Source organism: Cryptomeria japonica, chromosome 5 (assembly GCF_030272615.1).
Source record: "Cryptomeria japonica chromosome 5, Sugi_1.0, whole genome shotgun sequence".
Lineage (NCBI taxonomy): Eukaryota > Viridiplantae > Streptophyta > Pinopsida > Cupressales > Cupressaceae > Cryptomeria > Cryptomeria japonica.
The window spans coordinates 805,271,606-805,297,828 of NC_081409.1; the positions used below are offsets into that span (position 1 = coordinate 805,271,606).

The 26,223-nt window shown below is 37.8% G+C and overlaps 1 protein-coding gene across 4 annotated transcripts in view; it reads left to right on the forward strand.

Annotated features, from left to right (window-relative positions):
* Positions 1-26,223, forward strand: part of LOC131042101 (UMP-CMP kinase 3) — a 61,909-nt gene that overhangs the window by 11,579 nt on the left and 24,107 nt on the right. Inside the window, exons 2-4 of one of the 4 annotated variants that reach the window (XM_057975423.2) lie at positions 7,286-7,360; positions 8,481-8,549; positions 8,797-8,851. In XM_057975423.2, the coding sequence (XP_057831406.1) occupies positions 7,286-7,360; positions 8,481-8,549; positions 8,797-8,851 (199 nt within the window). Of the gene's footprint in view, positions 1-7,243; positions 7,367-8,480; positions 8,550-8,796; positions 8,852-26,223 lie in introns of all 4 variants that reach the window. The other 3 variants (XM_057975416.2, XM_057975438.2, XM_057975429.2) reach the window with 3 other exon arrangements.

The following is a 26,223-nucleotide window of genomic DNA, read 5'->3' on the forward strand; positions in this document are numbered from 1 at the left end:
TTTACAACATCTTGGCAACAATCTTTGCCTTCTCTCTCTACTCTACTTTAATTGCTATTAACTATCTTCTAACTCTTATCTCCTATCTATCTAATGCCTTTACAAAATGAAGAGTCGGGGTTTATATAGTGCCCTCAATACAATTCGATGGCTTAGATCAATTCGAGATCAATGGCCAAGATTCAACAATGAAAACCCTAATTAGGGTTTGTTACAACCATTACATAACATTTAATGCTTGACCAATGATAAAATTGTATTGCTTGGACACATGTTCTCTCTAGAAAATTCCACCAATGGATAACTGGGGTAGGTACATCGGAGTTTGTTCCACCTTCCATGAGTTAGGTACATTGAATTTGGAAATGCTGAGGTGGACCACACTGTTTGGAGAAGTGATGACTAGGACGCCACCTCGTCTGACACTTGTAACTTGGTAAATATTCAACTTGATGTTTTTGAGAAGCTAGCTTTAATTAATTCATCTGGAACTATCTGCTTCTTCAACGAACCCTTTGCTTCTGACTTCTTGTGTCCTTGATGTGCAGGATGATGATGTACCTCGCCTTGGAATACTGGATTGGAGAAGGTCACCCTTGATGACGTAGTCCAAAGAAGGCCGTCCTTGTCGATGCTAGGCTGGAGGAGGTCGCCCTTGTTGATACTAGGCTGGATCGAAGAAGGTTGTCCTTGTCCTTGCTTGATCGTCCTTGATCTGGCTTGATTTTCCTTGAGGAGAGTCTTCCGACTTGTAGATCTTTCGAGCTTGGAGTTGCCATCTTGATACCTACACAACATTTCAAAATTAGTAATATATCTTGAAATCTAAAAATTAAACTTTAAAAGGAAGATTCAAGATTTTAATTAGGAAACTTCATGATAAATCTTGAGTTATCATTTCCTAATTTAGGATTTTCAAAGCAAAATTTAAATCTTCAAAAATGGTGCCAAGGTGATTACGCCATACCTTCACTTGAGAATTAATTCTAAAAAATGATGCAAAAATAGGAGAATTCTCTAGGCAAAATGTAGATCAAGACTCCCTTTAGCAAAATGTGCCCCCTTTAGCTTGGAAAAGAACTCCATCTTCCACTAGCTTCTTCAAGATCTGGAAATTCGCCTTCAAATGTCTTCAAAAATCTGGAAATTATCCTCCAAACTAGCAAGAAATATGCCTTTCCAATAGCTTTCAAGATGAATTTCGCCCTCCACTAGCTTCTTCCACACTTAGTAGAAATTCACTCCACTCCTCTGGATTTCGCTCCTCAAATTGCTCTCCAATTTCGCACTTGAAAGGATGATTGAATGATTTGAATTGTGAAACAACACCTCCAATATATAGAGCGCTCACCTTCTACATCTCTCCATAGGCCGACTTGGAAAACAGGCCAAAAATAATTAAAATTTAATAAAAGGAGAGGCCGATCTTTATAAAATATTAAAATAATATCCCAAGCGCTCTCTTTTTAAATTTAATTTAATAATAATTAATTTAAAATGCCTTTACAATTAAAAATTTCGATTTTTTAAAGGCTTAAATTAATTATTAAATACTAACGCACATTTATTAAATGCAAATTTAATTAAAATATTTCAAGGATTTGGCGAATTTGGCATTTAATACGATTTGAAGGATATTGGCGCCTAAGCATGATGAAAATATCACTTTGTTAAGAATCTCGCCTTGGTCCCTGGGAGAGGGACAGGAGCGAATTTTGCATTTGTGCCCAAGATTGTCAATTCTTGGAGTCAATTCCTTGTTCATCGTCCTTCGAAAGACACTTTTGACTTTGCATATCCTTGCCTTGACATGGTTTTGGAAGGGAATGGTTGATTCCATGAAAATCGCCTTGGTCCTTGAGTGAAGGACAAGAGCGCCTTAGCCATTTTTATCAAGTCTTGTGGTCTTTGCAACTTCGTCCTTCCTTGTAGCGCTTTAAATATCATCGCCATCTTGTGCCTTGGCCTGGGTTCATCCAAATTTGGAGGAAAAGACTTGATGATGTGTTTTTCGCCCTGGTCCCTGGGTGAGGGACAGGAGCGTCTTGGCCATCATGGGCTCACTTGTGCTTTGCCAACATTCAAAATTATCTTCAATGGGTCTATTATGCCTTCCTTCATTCATGTCAAACGTAAAACTTGCTTTTCCTTTGCCAAAAACTTGTCTTGTGAGAAAATCGCTCTGGTCCCTTGGTGAGGGACAGGAGCTTCCTTTAAAAATCGCCTTGGTCCCTGGGAGAGGGACAGGAGCGCCTACTGGAACTTGGATTGATTTTCTCCTTGGTGACTCATTCAAGTTATATTCAACGGGCAAAACATACTTCTTTTGACCTCTTCAAATCGCGAAATCACTTAAATCTTGCAAGGATAATGCAAATTTGGAATTCAAGCTTTGGTCCTTCAGTGAGGGACAGGAGCGATTTTTTATTTTTAAGCCAATTCGTCCTTTGCTAGTCTTCCAAATTATCTTCAATGGATGAATCTTGCCCTCTTTCATTCATTTCAATCACGCAACTTGCCTTGCCTTTGCAAGAAATTTGTATTTTTAGAAAAGAGGGACGGTCCTTCAGTGAGGGACGGGAGCACTTTTGACATCTTGGCGTACCCTTTTGTTCTTTAAATCTCTCAATTGCATCCAAGGCATAAAACATCCTTCGTCCTTCCCATCCAAGTCAAGTTTTGCCATAAAATATCAAACAAATAGGAGAAACTTGAAAAAGTGGCACGGTCCTTCAGTGAGGGACGGGAGCACTTTTTGTCATTTGGGTTGATTTACTCCTTTGTAGACTGCTTAAATTATATTCAATGGACAAAACATGCCCTCCTTGATCTCTTCCAATCATAAAATTGTCCTGATCCTGCAAGAACAGTGCAAATTTGAAAATCAAGCTTCGGTCCTTCAGTGAGGGACAGGAGCGATGTTTGTCCTCAAGGCCAAATCACTACAATTTTCATCTCAAATTTCCTTTGCTAGGGAAGATTTCACCTTACTTCATGCTATGAATAAAAGTTAATGTCCAAAAAAGGTCTAAAATTGTGCATATAAAGAAAAGCGCTCTGGTCCTTCAGTGAGGGACAGGAGCGAATTTGACCTTCTAGGCAAAAAACTTCATCATTTCATTGTCAAGTCTGGATGCTCTATCATGCTCATTTCGTCCTTCACCATGCTTTTGATGTCTCAATTTAACCAAAACAAGGCCAGGAATGGCTCAAATAAGTATTTTCGCCCTGGTCCCTTGGTGAGGGACAGGAGCGCTTTGCCTTGGTCCCTTGGAGAGGGACAGGAGCGAAATTCGCTCTGGATCCTCAGTGAAGGACAGGAGTGAAATTTGACTTTTTGAACTCTCTATCAGGATAATTTTTATGGAATATAACATTTAAGTATAAGAAGGAAGAAAGATATTCTTATACTTTAAGTTATATTCCATATATACTTTCAGGATGTTTGAGAGTGGTTTCAGACCTCCAGGAGTTATATTGCAAAATCTAGTTTTTGGAGGTTTTTCAGTTTCCAGACTTAGTCAAATTCAGGATCAGGACATTCCAAACTTAGCCAAATCTTCAGGATCAGGACATCACTCAAGCCAGACTTGCTATCCTATTGATCTCCCCGACAGCACTCAAAATGCAAAGGCTAACTAACAAAACCCTAAAAGACCAAAAAACAAACCCTAAAAAGCAAAAAAAAACAAAACAGGGGTCCCCATTTGCAATGGGGCGATGTGTGAAAACGTCACAACAGGAAGGTCGAGAGGTTGATGCCATCCTGGACCTCATGGCTATCGAGCTGGCAAAGGTGAGAAGATGTTTGTATATTATATTTTTGTTAGTTGTGAGTTGATATTGTTGAAGAAGTGGATGCCCTAGTACAGATGGCGAGAGAGTCATTTTATGGAATTACCAAGGAAAACAAATACTGAATTGTTTTTAATGGGACTTGAGCAATATTGAATTGTGAAGAAGGCAGATAATTGTCATGATAACAAACATTCCATAATCAATAAGAGTGCATATTTTGACAAGTGCACCGCAGCATTGCCTATCTTAAGCTCCTGCTTTAATACTCTATAGTTAGGCGATGATTTTATGATAGTAGGAAGCATTTTTGTATGAACTTTATTGCTTTGGAACAAATAATTGGTGACTGTGCATGAGTTAATATGAGGTCTGTGGCTATTTGAAGGGAGTTAATGGTGAAAAGAAGAACTTGTTCCATGAAAACTTGTTGAAGGGATGAAGAATTGCCATAGAATGTGGATATATGGTCACTAGATTGTCCATCTAGAAGGGAGGAAACTTATGTAAACCTTCTTGTCTATAAATACAAGATACTGCTGATATTTTCTTATTATACCATGGTTATTTATTTGCATGCTGGAGGAGTTATGTTGCATGTTGGAGGAGTATGAGACATAGAATAATAAGGTGGCAAAGAAAAATAAATCTACAACAAAAGTGTTGAAGAGTTCTGAGATGGTGAAAAACAATGGTGAGGATAAGTACTTGCCTTGTAAGAAAGAGTTATATTCAAAGAGCAAGTTGTAGAGTTAATGATTAGCTGAGGGATAGGATTGTTAGAGCAAGGAAAGATTAAATGCCTTGAAGAATTGGCAAAATTATTAGTGGACCAAAGACTCGTTAATGTGATATTCCAAGAGTTATAGAGAAAAGAGATGGATGAATATAAAGAGGATGAGTGGGATGAAGATATTGAGTTGTGTTACCCCAAAGAGGAGGAAGGTATTGAAGATTACAATGCACGAAGAGGAGTTTAAAATTGCAAGAAAGAGGAATGCAGCCTATCACAAGAAGAGGCCCAAAATGTTGTAGTAGTGGAAGCAATCCACATTAGAGAGGAAGCTGCAATAGAGGTGGAGATATTTGGGAGCCCCATATGTGATGAAGTCCTATTGGTTTTAGAGGATACATCAACCAAAAGTAGCTAGAGGAATGCTAGAAGCTAGAAGAATGTAAGTAGTTAGAGGAATGTTTCGAAAATGATTAATGAAAAGAGAGAAAAAATGGATCATCTATTGCTTGGAGAAGAAATGAGTGTGATAGGGTGAGAGAGTAGAGACATGTTCATTTGTGGTACAAAGGAGGGCTATACAAAAATTGCAATTAAGGAGGAAAATGTAAAAAGGAGTTGTCTTGTGAACATCACACTAAACTAGGAAATGAAGGCCACCTCATAAAAGATGACTTTGTTTACCTCAATGGCATAATGCAGAGAATGAGGAAACTCATGGGAGTTTTTTCTTTAATGGTTATGTGTAGTGCACCTAAAGGAGGTACGAGTGATGGAAAGAGCCATGATGATTTTTAGTAGAGAAGGACCCCCAAGCCTTCAAGGAGCAGGAAAAAGAGGAGGAAGAAAAATTGGTTGAGGATGACTTATGGTACAAGTAGATGGAAGCAGTGAAAGAAAAAATGTGATGATTTATAGAGGAATCTAATTTGGTGGAAGGGACCGTCATTGTTTGGTTCTTCAAGACAAAAGGATGGTTTTACTATCTATTCCAAACTCTTACCTGGATGTTTGATGCTGTAGCAGCTTGGAGTAAAAGCAATCCGGCATCTCAAAAAAGAATGCAATAGCTTAGTTATTAAATTTCTTATTGTTTTAACTTGCTGAAGTTTGTTTTCATATTAATTAGCTTTGAATTAGGAGATTCACAAATTTAAAAGAAGGGTGTAGAGCATCTTCTGTAAAAAGACATTTACCTCCTTGGACAATTCGGTTCATTGTTTAGTAGTTTTAGGAGTTTGTTATGCTAAACAATGAAAAAATCATTATTTCTAGCACATAATGAAAACAGGTCACTTCTGGTTGTTAACATGATGAAAACAGGTTAAAAACTTTAGGGAGGCAGTTGAAGACAATAGTTTGTAGTTGTTAGTTGATAAAGAAGTTTGGACTCATTGAGGCCTGGGGAAACTGTAATTGGGAATGTTTTGGTCTAGATAGAAGAATAGGACTTTGAGCTTTGTAAATGATTTCTGTTTTAATAAAATGTGTCTTTTGTATTCTCCTTTTGGTAAGTTTTATCATTTGTGATTCATTATTTCTCGCTTATAACTTTATGTCTGCTATTGTTTTTGAGAGGAATATGTACTCCTATGTTCAGCTGAAGTGTTGCATCAGTTAAGACACAATTTTTCATTTTTATGCATTGTTGTGTTTGTATAGTTTAGTTTCGAGTATTTGCTACAGGAGAATGCTGGAACATAGTATTTTGAAGACTATTACTTGCAGGTGTCTGCATCATGGACACCCATGAACTTATAGATAATAGCATGGTTCCAAATTACATAATACAATTAGCCATAGCTTTTGGTTTTCAATAAACTGAGGTTTGGCACCACTGCTTTGCAATCATTTTTTTATCTTGTAGTGTTGTCTTGTTTATTGGCTATTTGATGTATTTCAGAGAGGTTTGTTGGAGTGTTTCAGCTGCACAGCTGACGGAATATTTTTGAAGTTCATAAAATCCCTGAACAGCTTGTTTGTATGGTAGATGGCACCTCTCTTCTTCAACCTCTGAAGCACCGTCTGTGGGTGAAATGACAGAGTTATCTGAGAATGTCAGAAACCCTAGCAAATCCCTATCCAAATGTTCCTCTCTTATAGCAATATTAATGCTTTACATCAAGAATGAGAAAAAAACTTCTCTATTATTCTCATAGTTTTAGTAGATGTAGAAATTCCACCCTTCATTTGCTTTAATTCTATTACACAAGTTAATAGATTTGTGTGAGGTTTTAATTTTTGATTTGAATTTGTACAAGTTTTTTTTATTCATTCATTTTTAGTTGTTATTAGTTTTTTTCTCAGCCTTTGGTGTTCCATATACAAGATCTGACATTAATTTGCTTCCCTGAAATTTTGTAGAGCCATAAGATTGTAAGTTTATTTTATTTTTTGCCTTTAGGAGTAGACACCTTTTCCTGCATTTGCCTGCTTTGCATTCTTTCTGGACATTAGAATGTATGGTTTTCTAGTATCTGATTAGCATTTATTCAAGACCTAGTTTACATTCACTTCCCATTCGTTCAATTCACAATGAGATTTGAAGGCTTTAAAGCCTATAGTATTTGATCTGCCAGAAAAAATAATTGCTTAATTCAATTGATACACACAAATTATAATGTTATTAGATTTCTTAAAGCAAATTAGATTTGTACACAAGAATTTTCATCTCGAAATCTGTAAAATTTCAAAATTCTAGGCTTTTTGGTACAGGATATGCACTGATTTTGAAAAGAGCTGTAAAATCGCTTGCAGGCAAACAAGGAAACCCTGATTGATACCTTAGGAAGAAATGCACTGTTCAGCCAGAATAGCAATTCTGCAAAACAGGTCCAGGTTGTTTCTCAAACCCTTGTTATTCTAAGTCATCAACACCTTTACTTGATTTGAATGTAGCTTATGCTAGAGATTAGCAATACAGATTCTAGGTAAATTTGAAAAGCTTCTATGCTACCTTATCATCAGACATATCTCTGCCATGGTCTTCTGGTAAACTATTATTGCACTGCAATTAGAACTCCGGGTGTTGGGGCTTTATATTCATTGAATGTATTTGGTGTCTGGAATTGTCGTCAGATCTTATGCATTTGGATTAGAGACTAAATGTGAAGTCTCTGATATTTTTATTCCAGAGTGCTTATTTATTTACTATGTTCAGTGGGCATATGTCACTGGGGATCCTGTTTCCTTCCCCAAGTTCTTGTTCTATTCAAATATCATTTCTGGCTTTCAATGGGTATGTCTAGTCATCTCTTTTAGGCCATTCCATGTTTCTGTCACCCACAAAAGGGACTGGAACTCAGTGGGACATAGTTTATTTATCGTTCTGATAATTTCTCTGTTAGCAGTATATATGTCAAGAGCCTTTTAATGCTCTTCCTTAGCTACAGTGTGTAAATATAAATATTGTAATTGGACATGCGTCTTCCTATGTCAGCTGAGGCTATTGAGTACAAAACTGTAAGACCTTGTAATGCTAAGTTGGAAAGTTTTCTATGACACTGTGCAGTCTTTGCAGGGATTTAATCAGTATCCTTGTTGCTCTAATTATTATTTTGTTATTGTAGTTATAGAATCTACTATTTAGTACATGTTTATAATTTTGTTCATGGTGTGGAGCAGCAGATGAATATGTTAGTCTTCTGTATCAATTATGGTTGTTGATCATAAAACTGCTGCACCTCATTGTGCAGCTGCAAGACTTATGCGGTCTTGCTAATCTGGTCATAGATGTAATTAGCACTCACTGATGTGCATATTTGATCCATAATTTGTCAATATTTCTTCTTTAATTGATTGGATAAACTTCCCTGAAACTGGTGGAGCTGCTTTACAATTTTTACTGGTGCCTTATTGTGTCTTCTAAAATTCTTGTTCTGAAAATTTGTGTTTTTAATTGGACTGCCATTTGTATCTCATAGTGCTTTTGACTCTTGCACTTCTCTTGCAGGTGTTACTTGGTACATATAATGTATTGAATTTCATGACCACTACTTTAGCAGAAGCTCGTCTAGAGAAGGTACTATCTCCTCATTTTAATAGGTTTTATTCATGTTAATGTTATTAGGAACATGTTTTATAAGTAAAGTAGTAGTTAATCCTTTAAGAATCTTGGAACAAATTGTTCTAGCCTTTCAGATACACTAGTTTTTTTTGAACAACAGCTAGGTTCTAGTTAATCAAGGATTACAAGCTTTATATACAATGAAATTTAAAGAAACAAAATTAAATATCAAGGTTATTGAGCATGAGGTTTATTGTTGCAGACAGAGAATGGAGTTTCATGTGAGGAAAAGAAGCTTAATGTGGTTTTTGTATTAGGTAAGCATTAAATTGTTGAACTCTGAAGTATATAGATTTTATTTTGTTTTTCTTAATAATATTTTTCTTTATTATTGTAATTTGTTAAGATTTAGCTTTGTAGATAACTTCAGCATCCAAGTGTATTTTTCTGCTCTTTTTTGTTAGTATGGTTTTCTTAGCTGGCATTTTAGTTAGGAGTTACCTTGCCCACTAGTTGTATTATGTTGCCAATTTTTTAACAACCCCTCAAATGTGGCTAGAATTTTTTTCTTTCTTTTAAACAAATGCTACATTCATATGCAAACCATGCAAGGAATATCAATAAAGAATCACCATGATGAATAGCAAATTCAATCCATTAAGTACAGTAAAATTAGACGGCTGATATTCTCACCAAGCCTCTTTCCAGAGTGAAGTTTGCACATTTCCGGGACAAGCTTGGAGTAGTGGAGAATGTCGCTCTTGCTGGGAAGGAGACTCAGCATCAGTGAGCTCTTCTATAATGCATATTTTTTTGAAACGGAGAAATATGAGGTGAAAGCCCTCGTCCATCTTTGAGACAAAGATGTGATTCTTTCCACACATGGGAGTAGCCATGGTGGACGTCATGTTGAGAGACTCCATGACAAGGTCACGTTGAGAGACTCCGTGATGAACCCTTTGTACTTGTGGTTTTCCACACATGGGAGTAGCCATGGTGGGCATCATGTTGAGAGACTCCATGACATCACGTTGAGAGACTCCGTGATAGGCACTTGTACACATGTTCTTTTCCACACATGGGAGTAGCCATGGTGGATGTCATGTTGAGTGACTCCATGACGATATCACATTGAGAGACTCCGTGATAGGCACTTGTACACATGTTCTTTTCCACACATGGGAGTAGCCATGGTGGATGTCATGTTGAGTGACTCCATGACGATATCACATTGAGAGACTCCGTGATGAACTCTTTTCCACAAATGAGTGTAGTCATTGTGGGTGTCATGTTGAGAGACTCCATGACATGGATATTTGGAAAGATATCTCCCTAGCTAAGAGGGAGTGTTAATGTTATAGTGGCGGGAGATATATTTCTCTCAAATTTAAAACAATAAATGATAAATGAATAAATATCAAGGCAAGTCGGCCTTGTTATAAATAATAATTTTATTCTTTTATTTTCTAAAAGAGGCCGACTCAAATAAAAGGTCACCTTGCTTTGTGTATATACAAGGCGATGATCATTCATTTAATCATCAATTCATTCATACAATCAATTCTCACTTCAAAAGGAGTTCGTACATTTGCAGCAGATCACCATATTGTATCAAGGAGAAATCATATTTGACTGAATATTTGCATCTAGGAGAGGTGCTATCTTTCATTTTATCAGCTTGGCCTTGTGTTTGGCCTAAGTTGTAAGCAGATTTCTGCTCTTTTTCATTCAATATATAAGAGATATATTTTGGCTGGGTTTTTCTCCCTCAAGGAGGGTTTTCCCAGGGTCTTTGCTGTGTTCTGTTGCTCATCATTTTGTATTTCTGCTTATCTTCAATCTGGTCTAAAAACTAACACAAAAAAGATTCAGGGGTGGATTCAAATGGAGCTCACATTGGCTGAATGTTTGCAGGATAAGGGTTTGGAGCAAATTGATTTATCTATATAGAGTTTGCTAGGTTTACAGGTAACTAATTTATAAAAGTTTTGTAGGAAAATGTAATTTATAGTGCTCTGTGTGCTAATGATGAACATAAAAGAATTATATGTGAAGTGTGTGCAACAGTGGTGAAATAGCATAAATTATAAGTGCAGTGTGTGCATAAGAAAATAATATAAAAGAAGAAAAGAAAGAAAGAATAAAATTTTATCTTTGTTGGAAACTATTCCCAGCCGTACCATCAAGTGGCTGTACCTTTTCAAAGCCTAAGGAAAAGGTTAGAAATATTTTTTTGAAGGATTTAGAGCCCTTAGAAGACTTCAATGCAGCCTGAGGTGGTTCCCTTAAGGTCAAGGAAGCCATTATTAAGGAGCCGCAACTCTCTTACATGCTGTGGTACACTTCACTAGTGAGTTGTACATTTTAGAGAAGGGGCCATACAACTGTTTGGGAATAAAGAACGATTGCTATTGGGATTGTTGACCACTCTATAGACTAGGTCAGTAGCTAGATTTTTGAACACAAAATTTTTCAATGTTCCACAGAAACACGTTTCCCCCTCCCCAGGCCCAAGTCCCCCATCTTTGAAACCCATCCCCGCAACTTTTTCCCTTTGTCCCCCCGTCCCTGAAGCCCATCTCCGCGTCCCCCGTCTCCCCATCCCCAACGGCCGTGGAACACTGGATTTTTTAACGATATTTTCATTGTAACGTAATTTTGGAGTATAGCCTTCTATAGTAGTAATACATAGAATGATAGAAAAATTATCTATTGATAACATTATGCAATAATTTTGTGTAAATGAAGTTGTTATCAATATTTAAAAATTGGGAAGTTAATGCTATGACGATTATTACTATATTCCTTCCAAAAAAGTTGAAAAACAGAGTTAGATCAACTGAGTGCGAACTGTTTGACGAAATGCCTGTGCATCATAACTTGTGAAAATTGAAATATTTTGGTTAAGAAAATTTGGGCAATATATTACATTGGCCTTGAAACTGGTATTGCACCCTAATCCTTACTGCATATCATGGTGCAAAATGGTTAGCGATTGACCATGAAGAAACAATGTTTGGTTGCTTTCCACATTGGAGGATATATTAATGAAGTATGATGTGATGTGATTCCTATGGATGCTTGTCATTCATTGTTGGGTAGACCATGGCAAATATGATGTGCGTGCCAATAAGAGGAAAAACACCTTCATCATGAAGGTGAAAAGAAATTTGAGTTGCAGTCATGGTTGCTAAAGAGTTTCTCAATGAGATTGAAAACTTGTATGAATGTAATGTGTAGTTTGTGAAGCTTGTACCAATAGAAGAATGTAAGTCACACAACTTTGAGGATCTAGAAGTGGAATCATTGCTAAAGGAAGTTGAAGACATTATGAATAGTGGAATACTTGAAGGATTTTTATCAATGTGCAGCGTTTCACATTGTATGAATCTAACCTAGGGCTGAGTTTACTAAGTAAAGCACCATATAAGTTGAGTCCTGATATGAGTGTTGCATCAAAAAGACAAGTTGAAGAACTGTTGAAGAGAGGTTTGATTAGGGAAATTAATAAATTATGATCCCTTGCATTGTATCTATAGTGTTTTTTCTAAGTTACCGGGTTCCTTGCTTGGACCCCCCGGGTCCTGGTCCTGGGCCAGTTCTTCCTGGGTTCAGCCAGGGTCCTGCGTATGCCCTATGGATTCTTCCCTGCCAAACCCAGAAGAACCCAGACAAAATTTTGGCCACTTTTGTAGAACTTGGGAAGAATTTGACGCAAAAATAAAAAAAAAAATTGACTTTTTTAAATCATTTTTTAATGCCAAAAAGGCATAGTCGATCCCCCAACCCTAATTTGATGACTTAAAACACTAAAAAGGTAAAATCAACTTCATTTTTGCCAATGCTACTGCCAGTACTAGTGCCAATGCCAGTGCTAGTGCCACTCCCATTGGGACTGTTTGTGGTTCTTCTAATCTACCACAGCATATGGAGGATGATGATGATATTTTTGATGATCCATATGATATTTGATCAGTAATGGCTGATTGTTGTAGCTTGACATTATTATTTTTGAACTTAAACATTAATATGGTGGTGTGTTTACTGTTTTGCTATGTTATTTGAACTAGAACTTTAATATATGATGGTGTATTTTGCTATGTTATTTGACTATTAGCATAGTGGTGTATTTTGAACTTAACTACCGCTGCATATATGTATTTATTTTTTATTTTTATATGTTTTTGTACTAATGAACCCAAAACCCCCCCAAAAAAATTGCCGAACCCGAGAATCGGAATCTCGATCCCGAACCCGAGCCCGAACTGTGACCAGCAACTTAGTGTTTTTTCCATAAAAGGGAGGAGAATGGAAAACCAATTCCCATGCTATAACCAAGATTTCCATTGTTATGCATGGACAATCCAATGGATTCTTTAAGTAGAGCATGTTACTTTTCCAAACTTAATCTCAAGAGTGGTTATCATCAAATCAAATCCATGAAGGGGCTAAGTAGAAGATATTATTTAGAACCAAGGATGGATTCTATGAGTGGCGGTCATGCCATTTAGGCTGACTAATGCATGAAGCACCTTAATGAGATTGATAAATGAAGTACAAAAGGCATATTTGGGTAAGTTTGTTGATATTTTGGATAACATTTTAGTGTTTAGCAAGACAAAGGAGGAACATCTTGTACACTTAAAACAAGTTTTTGCACAATTGAAGAAGTTGTTTATGAACTTAAAGAAAGGCAGTTTCATGGAGAAAGAGCTTGAGATATTTGATATCTCAAGATGGATTGAGAGTTTCGAGCAATTGTTGATTGGCTGTTACCACAAAGTGCAATAGAGGTTAGTAGTTTCCATGGTTTGGTAAGTTTTCATAGGATTTTAAATAAAAAAAATTTATTGGGATATGTGCACCTCCAACACACTACATGTGGAAAAAAGGCTTTGAGTAGCAATTGTTGTAGAAAATAGTTTTGAACTCTTGAAGAAAAAAGTTGCAAAAGAGCTAGTGTTAGCACTTTTCTAGACTTGAGTTTTATTTTCAGGCTGATTGTGATGCTAGTGATAAAGTCTTTTGGTGTTGTTTTGAATCAATAGGGTTTCCCCATTGCTTATTTTAGTGAAAAATTGAATGGAGCTAAGTAGACGTATTCAATTTCTGATCAAGAGTTTTATGCTATGATTCAAGCTTTGTATAAATGGAGGCAATATTTGTTGCCAAAGGAATTTGTAGCATATATTGATCATCAAGCATTGAGATTTATTAATATTTAGGCAAAGTTGAACCAAAGACACATGAAGTGGTTAGAATAATGGCAAGATACTTGTTTGTTTTCAAACAATGGCTAGTATAATAAACAAAGTTGCAGATGCTTTGAGTAGAAGGCAAGCATTAGTGGCTAACATGATAGCTGAATTGGTTGAAATGGAGGTGATGAAGGATTTGTATGTAGTAGATCTAGATTTTGTAGATGCATAGAGAACTTTCATAGAACCTTGGGATTGAGGTACTAATTGTTTTGTTGAGGCAATATACCTTTTTAGAGGTAAATAGTTATGTATACCATAGAGTTCGCTGAGGAGAATCTCACCAAGGAACTAATAGTGGAGGACTTGGTGGACACTTTGGTGTAGATATAACTTTGGGTATGTTGGAGGAGAGGTATTACTAGCCATATTTGCACTAAGATGGATGTTTTTTTGAACTTAGAGAGGTAATGATGCCATCTTTGTATTTGCAGACAAGTTTAAAAAATTCACTCTTCATTCCTTGTCAAAAGTCGAAGGATGTATCGAGAATTGCAGCGTTGTTCTTCAAAGAAGTAAAGTTTCCAGGTTTGTCACAAAGTACCACTTCAAATAGAGCTACTAGGTTTGAAATTCATCTTTTACATACATTATGGAAATTTTTTGATACATAGTTGAATTGTAGTTTTGCATACCATCCACAATTAGTGGTCAAATTGACGTTGTCAATAGGAGTCTTTGTAATCTCTTAAGAATCTCAGTGCAAGACAAATCAACATAGTGGGACTTAGTATTGGCATGAGCTAAATTTATGTCTAATAGCTAATAAATAGGTCTACAAGTAAGACATCATTTAAAATTGTTTATGGGACAACCCCAAAATGTGTTATAGATCTAATCGAGTTTTTAGATGATAGATGCATTAACATAGATGTAGAAGATTTTGCACAACACATGAAGGAAGTGCATGCACAAGTTGAGAAATAGTTGGAGATGAGTAGCACTAAGTATAAAGCCAATGTAGATGAACATAGAAGAGAGAAAACTTACCAAAATGGGGAGTTAGTCATGGCACACTTAAGAAAGGAAAGGTTTCCTAGAGGAACTTATAATAAGATGAGACCCAAGAAGATTGGTCCTAGTAGGATTTTGTGCAGATTTTTTGAAAATGATTATGAAATTGAGTTGTTGGAAGGTTTGTTATTTGAAATTGAGCTTCTGGAAGGTTTGTTATCTCCCTTATGGAATTTAGTTGCTGGAAGGTTTGCTTTCTTCCGTTAGAAATTGAGTTGCTGGAAGGTTTGCTTTCTTCCTTTAGAAATTGAGTTGCTAGAAGGTTTGTTATCTCCCAATATTTATTGTTGCTGATTTATATGCTTATCATGAAGCTAAAGAAATTGTTGATAGCATATTGTTACCTCAAGAGCATGATTGGACACAACAAGTGCCTAAGAAGTAGTGAGAAGAAATACTGCAGGTTTTGGATATGCATATAAGCAAGCAAACTAGGAAGGAGTACAAAGAATATCTTGTTAGATGGAAAGGAAAGAGATCAGAGGACATAGGGATTCTTGAAGAAGGAGGTTGACTTGGGTGGCCAAAGCAATCTTCCTCACTTCTACTTTTGAGTACTGTTGATGTGTTTTTTATGCACATGCAAACACAGAATAAAATACCAAGGTATTGTTGACGTGTATTTTGTACACTATCATACACAGAATAAAATACCCAAGGGTACCTTATCCTCTCTTGAATAAAGCCTTTGATTGCTGAAGATATCACGAAAAAGGATCAATCAGGATGACTCCAAGGTTCTTTGATGTAGGGTCTCTACGTGTGGATAAGCTTGCCGTGGTATGGTGTGATTTGCTGGAATCACAAGGGGACTTACATTTGATGATTGAACTTCCGATCTGCTTTGCTAGAACACAGGCTCTTACTGGCTTAGATTTAAAAAAAATGGAAAAAGGACGAGGGCGAAGAGAAGATCTAATCCTAATACTAAGAATGTAGGAGCATTGATTTGATTTTTGATGAAACTCTAACTAGGTCTTGTTTTGACATCAATGGACCATCTCCACAAGGCTAGTGCGATCTTCTAAGGGAAGCTTTATGATGTTCAAATCATCACCGCAGGCATAGACACCATCAAGTTGATGCATATCAATGAAGAAGCGACAAATTGAAATTGAGCTTAAGCTGAATGATTCCAGTTGACTACACAAGGCAAGTCTGTAATCAACAAACTGCTAGTAGTATGGATATACGAATTCCACCATCAATCAATCACATTTCTTCCATTCATCTAATCATCTACCATCTAGGATTGAAGACTCAACAAGAAACCATGCAAATTGCAAGAAACGACACGCTTCACCATTACTTCAATGAAAATGGAGTTTGTTTACAATCAATGGCAACAATTTCTTGCCTTGTCCTCCTATTCTACTCTAATTGCTATTCTATCAACTTCTAACTACTCTCTATCTACTAACTGCTTTCTATTATTTACAACTCTCTCTCCTTATTTCTAATTAGCCTTTACAAATGAAATGCCTGGGCTTATATAGTGCCCACAATACAATTTGATGGCTTAGATCAATTCAAGATCAATGGCCAAGATTCAACAATGAAAACCCTAATTAGGGTTTGTTACAACCATTACATAACATTTAATGCTTGACCAATGATAAAATTGTATTGCTTGGACACATGTCCCTTCTAGAAAAATCGACCAATGGATAGCTGGGGTAGGTACATCGGAGTTTGTGCCACCTTCCATGAGTTAGGTACATTGAATCTGGACATGCTGAGGTGGACCACACTGACTGGAGGAGTGATGACTAGGATGCCACCTCATCTGACACTTGTAGCTTGCTAGATATTCAATTTGATGTCGTTGAGAGGCTATCTTTAATTAACCCTTGTCCTAACTCCTTTTGTCCTTGATTTGCAAGATGATGATGTACCTCGCCTTGGAACGCTGGATTGAAAGAGGTCGCCCCTGTCCTGGCTTGATCGTCCCGGCGAAGATCGTCCTTGATTCGGCTTGATTTTTCTTGATGAGATCTCCATTTGATGCCTACACAACATTTCAAAATTAGCAACATGATTTTGCAATGAATAACTAGATTAGAGATTAAATTTAGGAAACTTCATAATAAGTCCTTGAGTTATTATTTCCTAAAAAACGATTGAGCTTATTGAAATTCAAAATTTCAAAAATTCACAATTTAAGGCTATGACGATCAAAATTCGAAATTAAAACAAGGGATCTTGTCATACCTTACTTGAGAGTTTAACTCTAAAATGCAAAACAAGGAATTTGCCTAGGCAAAATTAATGTTTGAAGCCTTTGACTTGATCTTGAAGGATAATGAATGTCCTCTTTATTAATTCGCCACCCTTGGAATCTTTGATGTGTTCTTCAATGTCCTTGGCAAGTTCGCCTAACTTGAAACTCAAACTCCTTTGATAATGCTTGTGCCTTCCTATTGATAAGACTCGCACCTTGAACACAATTCGCACCTTCTCTTGAATGATAATTTCGCCCTTCCTTTGTATGAAATTCGCTCCTCTTTTGCCTTCTCCAAGTCGCATATGAGAGATGATAAATGATGATGTGAAAATGAAATAAACACCTTCCTTTATAGGCGCTCACCTTCATATTGACCTTAGGCCGACTTTGGTGAATAAGGCAAATTTAAAATAAGTTTAAAAGGCCGACCTTTGTAAAATGAAACAAATTTTAAATCAAGCGCCCCATTTTATTTATAATTAATTAATTTAATGCCTATAATTTTAAATAAACTCGATTTTTAAAAGGCAAAAATTAATTAATAAAGACCCATGCGCTAATGTTAAATGCTAACTTTAATTGGATTTCAAATTTATCGATTTTTTCCTAGCATTTAATAAAATCTAAAGAATGTTTTAGCGCCAAATTTGGAAGAGGTAAGGACACAAACCTATCGCTCTGGTCCCTGACTAAGGGACATGAGCGAATTTGATGCTTAGTCTTGATTCTCTTGCCTTTTATGTTCAAAACCTCCATCCTCACGTTGAGACTGGCATTTTCGTTGGGTCATTCGAGCTTGATCGTCTTGATTTGGTGGATGAATGCCCTCTAAGGTGGATATCGCCCTGGTCCCTTGGAGAGGGACAGGAGCGATCCTTATGTTTTCACTTGAAATTCTTCATTCTTGGTTTTGACTCCTCATTCATTGCCTTCCCAACGACGTTTTAAACCCTTTATAACTTTGCTTTGACATAATCTTCGAAGGATAACTAGTGATTTAGCAAATATCGCCCTGGTCCTTGCCTGAGGGACAGGAGCGAACTTCAAGGTTTTGGACTCGTCCTTGCTTCCATCAACTTGCAATATCTTTCATCGTGTAAAATGAAGTCCTTTGATCCTCCTTGGTTGCTTAACACTTGATAAACTTTTGAAATCTAGGTCCTCATGAAGATTTCGCTCTGGTCCCTTCCTGAGGAATAGGAGCGAACTGGGGCATTTTAGTGCAAATCCTTCAATTTGGTGGTCTTCGTAACTTTGTGCTTGATTGAGATGCTTCGAAACGCCCTTACCACTCTTCACCTTGTCTTGGAGAGGCTTGAACTTAGCGAAAAGGCAACATAACTAAGATATCGCCCTGGTCCCTGGCTGAGGGACAGGAGCGAATTTGTACTTTCAAGCTCAACTACACTTTGCCACCTTCAAAAATTATCTTCAATGGTCTTGTTGTGCCCCATTTTATTCATCTTTGACTTGGAAATCATTCAAACTTGGCAAGAAATTTGTCAAAAGTAAAAATCGCTTTGGTCCCTGACTGAGGGACAGGAGCGAACTTGGGCATTTGGGTCCCTTGTTGACGTTTTATAATCTTCAATTTATCTTCAACGGGTTCAATTCACCTCCTTTCTTGCCTTCAAACATAAAACTTGCTTGATCTTTGCCCAGTGCATACCCTATGAAGAATTTCGCTCTGGTCCCTGGGAGAGGGACGGGAGCTACAATAGACTTCGCCCTGGTCCCTGACTGAGGGACAGGAGCGATTTTTGCATTTTGGTTCATTTTTCTTCACGACGGCACTTCAAGTTATATTCATTTGGTAAAATGCATCTCTTTGGACTTCTTCAAATCATCAAGTCGTTAAAATCCTGTGAGGACAAAGCAATGTCAGACTTTAAGCTCCGGTCCTTCACTGAGGGACAGGAGCGAAATTTGCTCTCTAGGCCAAATCGTTACAATTTTCATCAAACAAAGTCTTGGCTAAGGAAGATATCATCTTACTTAATGCTATGAATAAAAGTTAATGTCCAAAAAAGGTCTAAAATTGTGCATATAAAGAAAATCGCTCTGGTCCTTCAGTGAGGGACAGGAGCGAATTTGACCTTCTAGGCAAAAACTTCATCATTTCATCATTTTTGATCAAGTCTGGATGCTCTATCATGCTCATTTCGTCCTTCACCATGCCTTTGATGTCTCAATTCGTCCAAACAAGGTCAGGAATGACTCCACTAAGCATTTTCGCTCTGGACCCCTGGTGAGGGACAGGAGCGCTTCGCCTTGGTCCTCCTGGGAGGGACAGGAGCGAAATTTGACTTTTCGAACTCTCTATCAGGACAATTTTTATGGAATATAACATTTAAGTATAAGAAATACTTTAAGTTATATTCCATATATACTTTCAGGATGTTTGAGAGTGGTTTCAGACCTCCAGGAGTTATATTGCAAAATCTAGTTTTTGGAGGTTTTTTCAGTTTCCAGACTTAGTCAAATTCAGGATTAGGACATTCCAGACTTAGCCAAATTTCAGGATCAGGACATCACTCAAGCCGGACTTGCTATCCTATTGATCTCCCCGACAGCACTCAAAATGCAAAGGCTAACTGACAAAACCCTAAAAAACCTAAAGAACAAACCCTAAAAAGCAAAAAACAAGGGTCCCCATTTGCAATGGGGCGATGTGTGAAAACGTCACAACAGGTATCTTGTCCTCTCTTGAACAAAGTTATTTGAATGCTGAAGATTTGCCTAAGGATCAATCAAAATAACTCCAAGGTTTTGGTATGTAGAGTCTCTATGTGTGGATAAGCTCTGTTGGTGTGATGTGATTTTGCTGGAATCACAAAGGGACTTACGTTTTTGGCCTGAAAGCTTGATTTGTTGGAACTCAAGTCCTATCTACTCACTAGGGAGAATAAAGAAATAATAAAAGGTGTAGGGTTTAGAGAGCCTAATCTAAGACCTAGAATGGAAGAAGATAGATGAATGACTAGGTGGAGTCCTACTGGGCTAGGTCTCACCATCAACCTGAACAATTCGACACTAGCTCAGTGCAATCTTCTAAGGGATGCTTCGAATATGTTCAAATCATTACACCATCAGCATTGATCACCATTCAAGTTAATGCATGAACAATAGACGCATAACAATTCGAGATTAAGCTCATTCAATGCCAGCTGACCACGCAGGGTGCCCTTATAATCAGTAAGAGGCTAGTGGTATGGACTAGGTGGATTCCACACGAGTGCATTCAACAATTTTCTCCATTCAATCTAATTATCTACCATCAAATTTGAAGATCCAACAAGAAACCATACATATTGCAAGAAACAACACATTTCACCTTAACTTCAATGAAAATGGAGGTCATTTACAATTTAGGCAACAATTTCTTGCCTTCTCCTCCTATTCTATTCTAATTACTATCTAAGCTTCTATTCTTCTATCCTATTCACAAACTATTCACTATTAACCAACTATTAACCTTTACAAAAGAAGAGCCAAAGCTTTATATAGAGAGCTCATTACAATTCAATGGCTCTGATTGATTCACAATCTATGGCTAGGATTACAAGATGGAAACCCTAATTAGGGTTTGTTACAACAAACTCCTCTAGCCAATGAGAAAATTACATTTAATACATGAGAACCAATAGATGCCAGGGGTAGGTACATCAGAGTTTGTGCCCTCGTGTATAAGCGTGGTTGCGTGGTTCACTGAATCGGGACATGCTGATGTGGAGCCTTCTGATTGGAGGAATAGTGACTGGGATGCCACCTTGTCTAGCATTTGCTTGGTCAAGGAACGTCGTATCTCTTTTGATACTCAATTTGGTGATGCTGAGAAGCTAACTTTGATTAACTCTTATGAAACTTCCTGCTTCTTCAACGTACCCTTGCATTGACTTTGGTTGATCCTCTTCCGTCTTTGATGTACTTGATGAATGATATACCTCTCCTTGACTCTTTTGTGCTTGATGAGGCCTCTTCACGATCAAGTAACTCCTCCTCTGGTAGCTCACCTCGCCTTGAAGTGTTTATAAGATCTTTCTTCTCCGCCATCTTGTGATTTCTCCATGTGATAGAATGAGGTCCTTGAAGATGGTTAGCTCCATTGCTTGCAACTGTTAAACACTTGAAGTCTTTAGCACTTTGAGTCTTCTTTTATGCGCTTAAGGGGCCCCTTGACGATGATGAAGCTTCCTAATGACGTCCTCCTTGTTTTTGTCTGTTCTTCCTTCTAGCCCGACCTTCCTGATCTACAAAGAAAACAAAAGATGATTATGATATATATTTATTCTAACATGGCATTTCTTACCTTAAATCATCAATAAGAAGATATTTGAATCAATTTCCCTTGAAGCTAGGAGGAAAAGACACACTTTTAGAAGAAATTCGCTCCTGTACCTTAGAGAGGGTCAAGAGCGAATTTGACATTTGTGTTCAAATTCATCAAGTTTACTCATTTCTACTAGCTCAAACCATGATTATAGGTCCTTAAGGCTTGGATGGGGTCATTCTTCCTTATGCAAAGTTCTTGAACCAAGGATTCTACCCAAACTGGAGGTGAGATGTAAATTTTGAAAGAATTCGCTCTTGTACCTTTGGAAGGGTTAGGAGCGAATTTGATCTTCTAGGCTCAAGTCATACTCCTTTTCACATAGCCTTGTCTTAGACTTGACCTTTCAATCCCTCCCTCCTGAAGATATCATTTATTCGACCCCCAAAAAGGCCTAAAGGAAGGATTTCGCTTTGGACCTTGGGCAAGGTACAAGCCTCAAGAAAAATTCGCTTTGGACCCTTTAGAAGGGTTAGGAGTGAATTTGGCATTTTGCTCAATTTTCCTTCATAGAAATTCATTTCTCATCCTTTTCTCATCAAAAAACAAGTCATTTGCCTTAAAAATGCTTAGGAATAGGTTTCGCTCAAGGGCTTAGGCAAGGTACAAGACCTCCTAGGAATTTCGCTTTGGACCCTTTGGAAGGGTCAGGAGCTTAGGTGAAATTCGCTCTGGACCCTTTGGAAGGGTCAGGAGCGAGTTTTGCATTTTTGCACAAATTCCTCACTCTTTCAAGGTTCAAGGGCATTCTTCTAGGTCTCAAATCACTTTAAGTCATTAATCTTCCCTTAATCACACCATAGGAACAAAGAGTTCGACCCAAACAAGGAGCAAATAGGTGTTTTAAGAAAATTCGCTCTTGTCTCTTTGGAAGGGTCAGGGGCGAATTTGGTGTTTTTGTGGACCCTTTGGAAGGGTCAGGAGCGAGTTTTGCATTTTTGCACAAATTCCTCACTCTTTCAAGGTTCAAGGGCATTCTTCTAGGTCTCAAATCACTTTAAGTCATTAATCTTCCCTTAATCACACCATAGGAACAAAGAGTTCGACCCAAACAAGGAGCAAATAGGTGTTTTAAGAAAATTCGCTCTTGTCTCTTTGGAAGGGTCAGGAGCGAATTTGGTGTTTTTGCCCAAATTCTACATTTCTTCATGTTCCAAGTGTATTTAACTTCTTCAAAGATGCCATGGGAGGAAGGTTTGTGGTCCAAACTAGGTGCAAGAAGGGAGACCTAAGGAGATTCGCTCCTGTCCCTTTGGAAGGGTCAGGAGCGAAATTGAGGCATAAAGCGTAGACATTGATCAAAACACTCACTTTTCTCCTTAAACCATGTTTAGAAGGCGTCATAAGGGTTTCCTTGCTCAAATTTGGAGTCAAAGAGCAACTATTGACAAGTTCGCTTGTGTACCCTTGGAAGGTACATGACCTCAAAGAATTTCGCTCTGGACCCTTTGGAAGGGTCAGGAGCGAAATTTTGCTTTTGATGTGATTCATCCTCCATTCGTCATTACTTTGCCTTAGACTTGTCTTTTCCACCCTTCATCTATCACAATCAAGTCAATTCGCCCTCAAATCTACTTGAAATGGGATTCATTCAATTGTTCGAGTGAGATAGGAGGTCCCTTGAAGGATTTCGCTCTAGACCCTTTGGAAGGGTTAGGAGCTTAGATGAAATTCGCTCTGGACCCTTTGGAAGGGTCAGGAGCGAAATAGCTATTTTGCTCAATTCTTCCTTCATAGAAATTCATCTCTCACCCTTACCTTATCAAGATCAATTCATTTGCCTTTAAAAAATGCTTAGGAATGGATTGGTTCAAAGGTTTTAGCAAGGTACAAGGTTTCTTGAAGAAATTTGCTTTGCACCCTTTGGAAGGGTCAGGAGCAAATTTGCTCCTTTAGACTCAATTCACACTTCTTTTCTCATAAGTTTGTCTTATACTTGAACTTTTGAATCCTTTTCTTGCCATGCATGACCACCTATTCAATGTCTCTAGTGAGGAATTAGGTCCTTTGGAGGATTTCACTTTGGACCCTTTGGAAGGGTCAGGAGCGAATTTGGCAATTATGCTCAAATCCCTCACATTTTCATCACTTCACTTTGTTGTACACATCAATTCTCTCTCAATCACGCCATAGGGACAAGGTTTATGATGCAAATTAGGACCAAGAAGGGAGATCTAAGGAAATTCGTTCCTGTCCCTTTGGAAGGGTTAGGAGCAAAATTTGCTTCTTGGCTCAATTTTCTTAACTTTCCTCCAAATCTTCAAGTCCAAGCTTGTTCAAATTCATTCTTAAGGGTTAGCTCAAGCTGATTTCTTACCAATCCGAGTCTGGAGACAAGTTTGATCCAAATGGGAAGCAAGAATAGAGGTCTTAGGAAAATTCGCTCCTCTACCTTTGGAAGGGTCAGGAGCGAAATTTGCTTCTTGGCTCAAATTTTCCTCATTTTCCTCATCTCACTTGGTTGGAACTCACTTCAAAGGCATGCACACATCGTTTCCTCTCTCATTCATGCCATGGGAACAAGGTTTTGTCCAAAATAGGAGGGCAAAGAGAGCTAAGGAAGAATTCGCTCCTGTACCCTAGAGAGTGTCAGGAGCGAATTTGACACTATCACTCAAATTCCTCATTCAAATCTCAAGTTTTCAAGTCCAGGCTTGGTCGTTAGGCATTTTCTAAGGATAAATAGGCCAGTTTCATATCAATCAATGCCTAGAAGTAAAAGAACTTCATCATTCATCAACTGGACCAATCTCAAACCCTCAAAGGGAAGAATCCTTGAGAACACATGCTCACATACCTCATTCACTTCCTTAACTCAATAACATAGGTCTCAAAAGGCAAGGCTTCTAACATGATACAATGACTTCCTCAAACTCAATCAAGACTCAACCCTAGAAGCAAGTCCCAGGCCCAACCAAGAGGAAGTTTCAACAGAGACCCTGACTTGGACCACCTACTGACCCACTTGAGCCTAAGCAAACCATCCTATCCTACCTACTGACCCACTTGAGCCTAAGCAAACCATCCTATCCTACCTACTGACCCACTTGAGCCTAAGCAGACCATCCTATCCTAATGAGCTCTCTAGAAACTCTCCAATGCAAAGATTAATAGCACAAACCTAAAAGACTAAGCCAAGAAAACTAACCCTAGAAAGAAAAAAGTAGGGGTCCCCATTTGCAATGGGGTGATGTGTGAATACGTCACAACAAGTACTCAAATCAAAATTCCATTACCTGGGATATCTGATGCAAGGGCATCTTAAGGGTTGAGCAATCTTTCATTACTCAAAAATATTGTCTTAATGTTTGGTTTTCATTTGAAGGTTTTAATTGTTACCACAAGTGTTTTATTTTTGTTTTTAGATTCCTCTCCAGACTACAGTTTGCTGACTATGCATTTCAAGTTATAGTGTTTCTCCTATGTTATATCACATACTAATCAGAAAGCCTCTAAATTGTAATCAAAGTATTGTATTGGGACTTTGAATCTGTCCATGTGTCTATGATTGTATCTGGTATTCTTATTGTAAGTCATGTTCTATGCCGAAAGGAACCTACTTTAGACTATATGGCAATATGCCAATGCATTTGAATTGCACACCAATTGTAAGGCCATGCAATTAAATTTAAGTATTGTTTCCAGGAAGGTTCATAATATAAGCCAGAACAAGTCTCAGTTCTTATATTTTGCAGCACCTATGTTTGAAGAGGTCATATTGCAACCATTAAAGGAATGTTTCCAATCCTAAAGAAGGATAATTATTGTAGTGTGGAATCACCTAATTTTGGGCCCTTGAGTACTACCAAATGTATAAGAGCATTGTCCTGCATTTTGGTTGGTGTTGTCTCAGTACATCAAAGGCTCTCTGTAAGAAGTTGATAATTCATTTGAAAGAACACTGGGGAGGCAGAGGAGATCAGGAGAAAAATAGCATTGAGGATTGGTTAAGCCATTGTAATCTGCCATACATGGATCTTCTGTAACCATGATCATTAGAATATATATGAAATCTGTTTTACTGTATCATCTCATGTTCTTGTGAAATATCCCTAGCCAATTTTTTTTGAAATTTTTGATCAACTTAATTACAACAACTATATGAGTGATCAATTAGTTCTGAGAAAAAGTATTTGATTTGCTGAAGCAACCCTAACCAGAATGGCACCGTGTGGATGAGCATTGGTCAGAGGATCTTAGTTGCTTATGCAAAGAACTCTAACCAGTATGGCGCCGGGATGGCGAGCATTGGTCAGAGGGTCCCTGAAATCTAGAACTGGAAGGAACTCAACGCCAAGTATGTGCTACCCACTCCAGACGGATAGGGGCTACCATATGACGGAGTGAAACTTAAATGCTTGAATTTAATTGATTGCAGGAACTGAAAAGACACTCGACATCCAGGATGTGCTTTCAATCCCAACAGGGAGAGGAGCTACCATAGGATGGAGGTAGATAAGATAAGTTTGGTTAGCTTGACAATTACAACCAAGATCACAGTTCAAGACTGCCAGTACTACTGGTCAGATTACAATCAAAAGAAATTCTTTCACAACTCCCCTTTTAGAAGAGAGTTTCTGATTCAACATAAATCTGCACATTCAGCCGCGAACCCATGGATCACTGCCAACAGCTCATTTCTTCCTCGTACAATCTTCTTTCCTCCGGAAACTAGTTGCAAAATGCCTTGGTGACGTGGAAACCTGCGAAAGACTCAAACAACACTGCAAAACCCTCACAATTAAAAATGGCACGATTTCCAATGCATTTAAAATGGTACGGCTGGCTGCAAAATACGATTTGTCATTAAAAATAAATGCATGAACCAAACTTGCTGAAACCCTAGGAAATGCAACGCCTAGG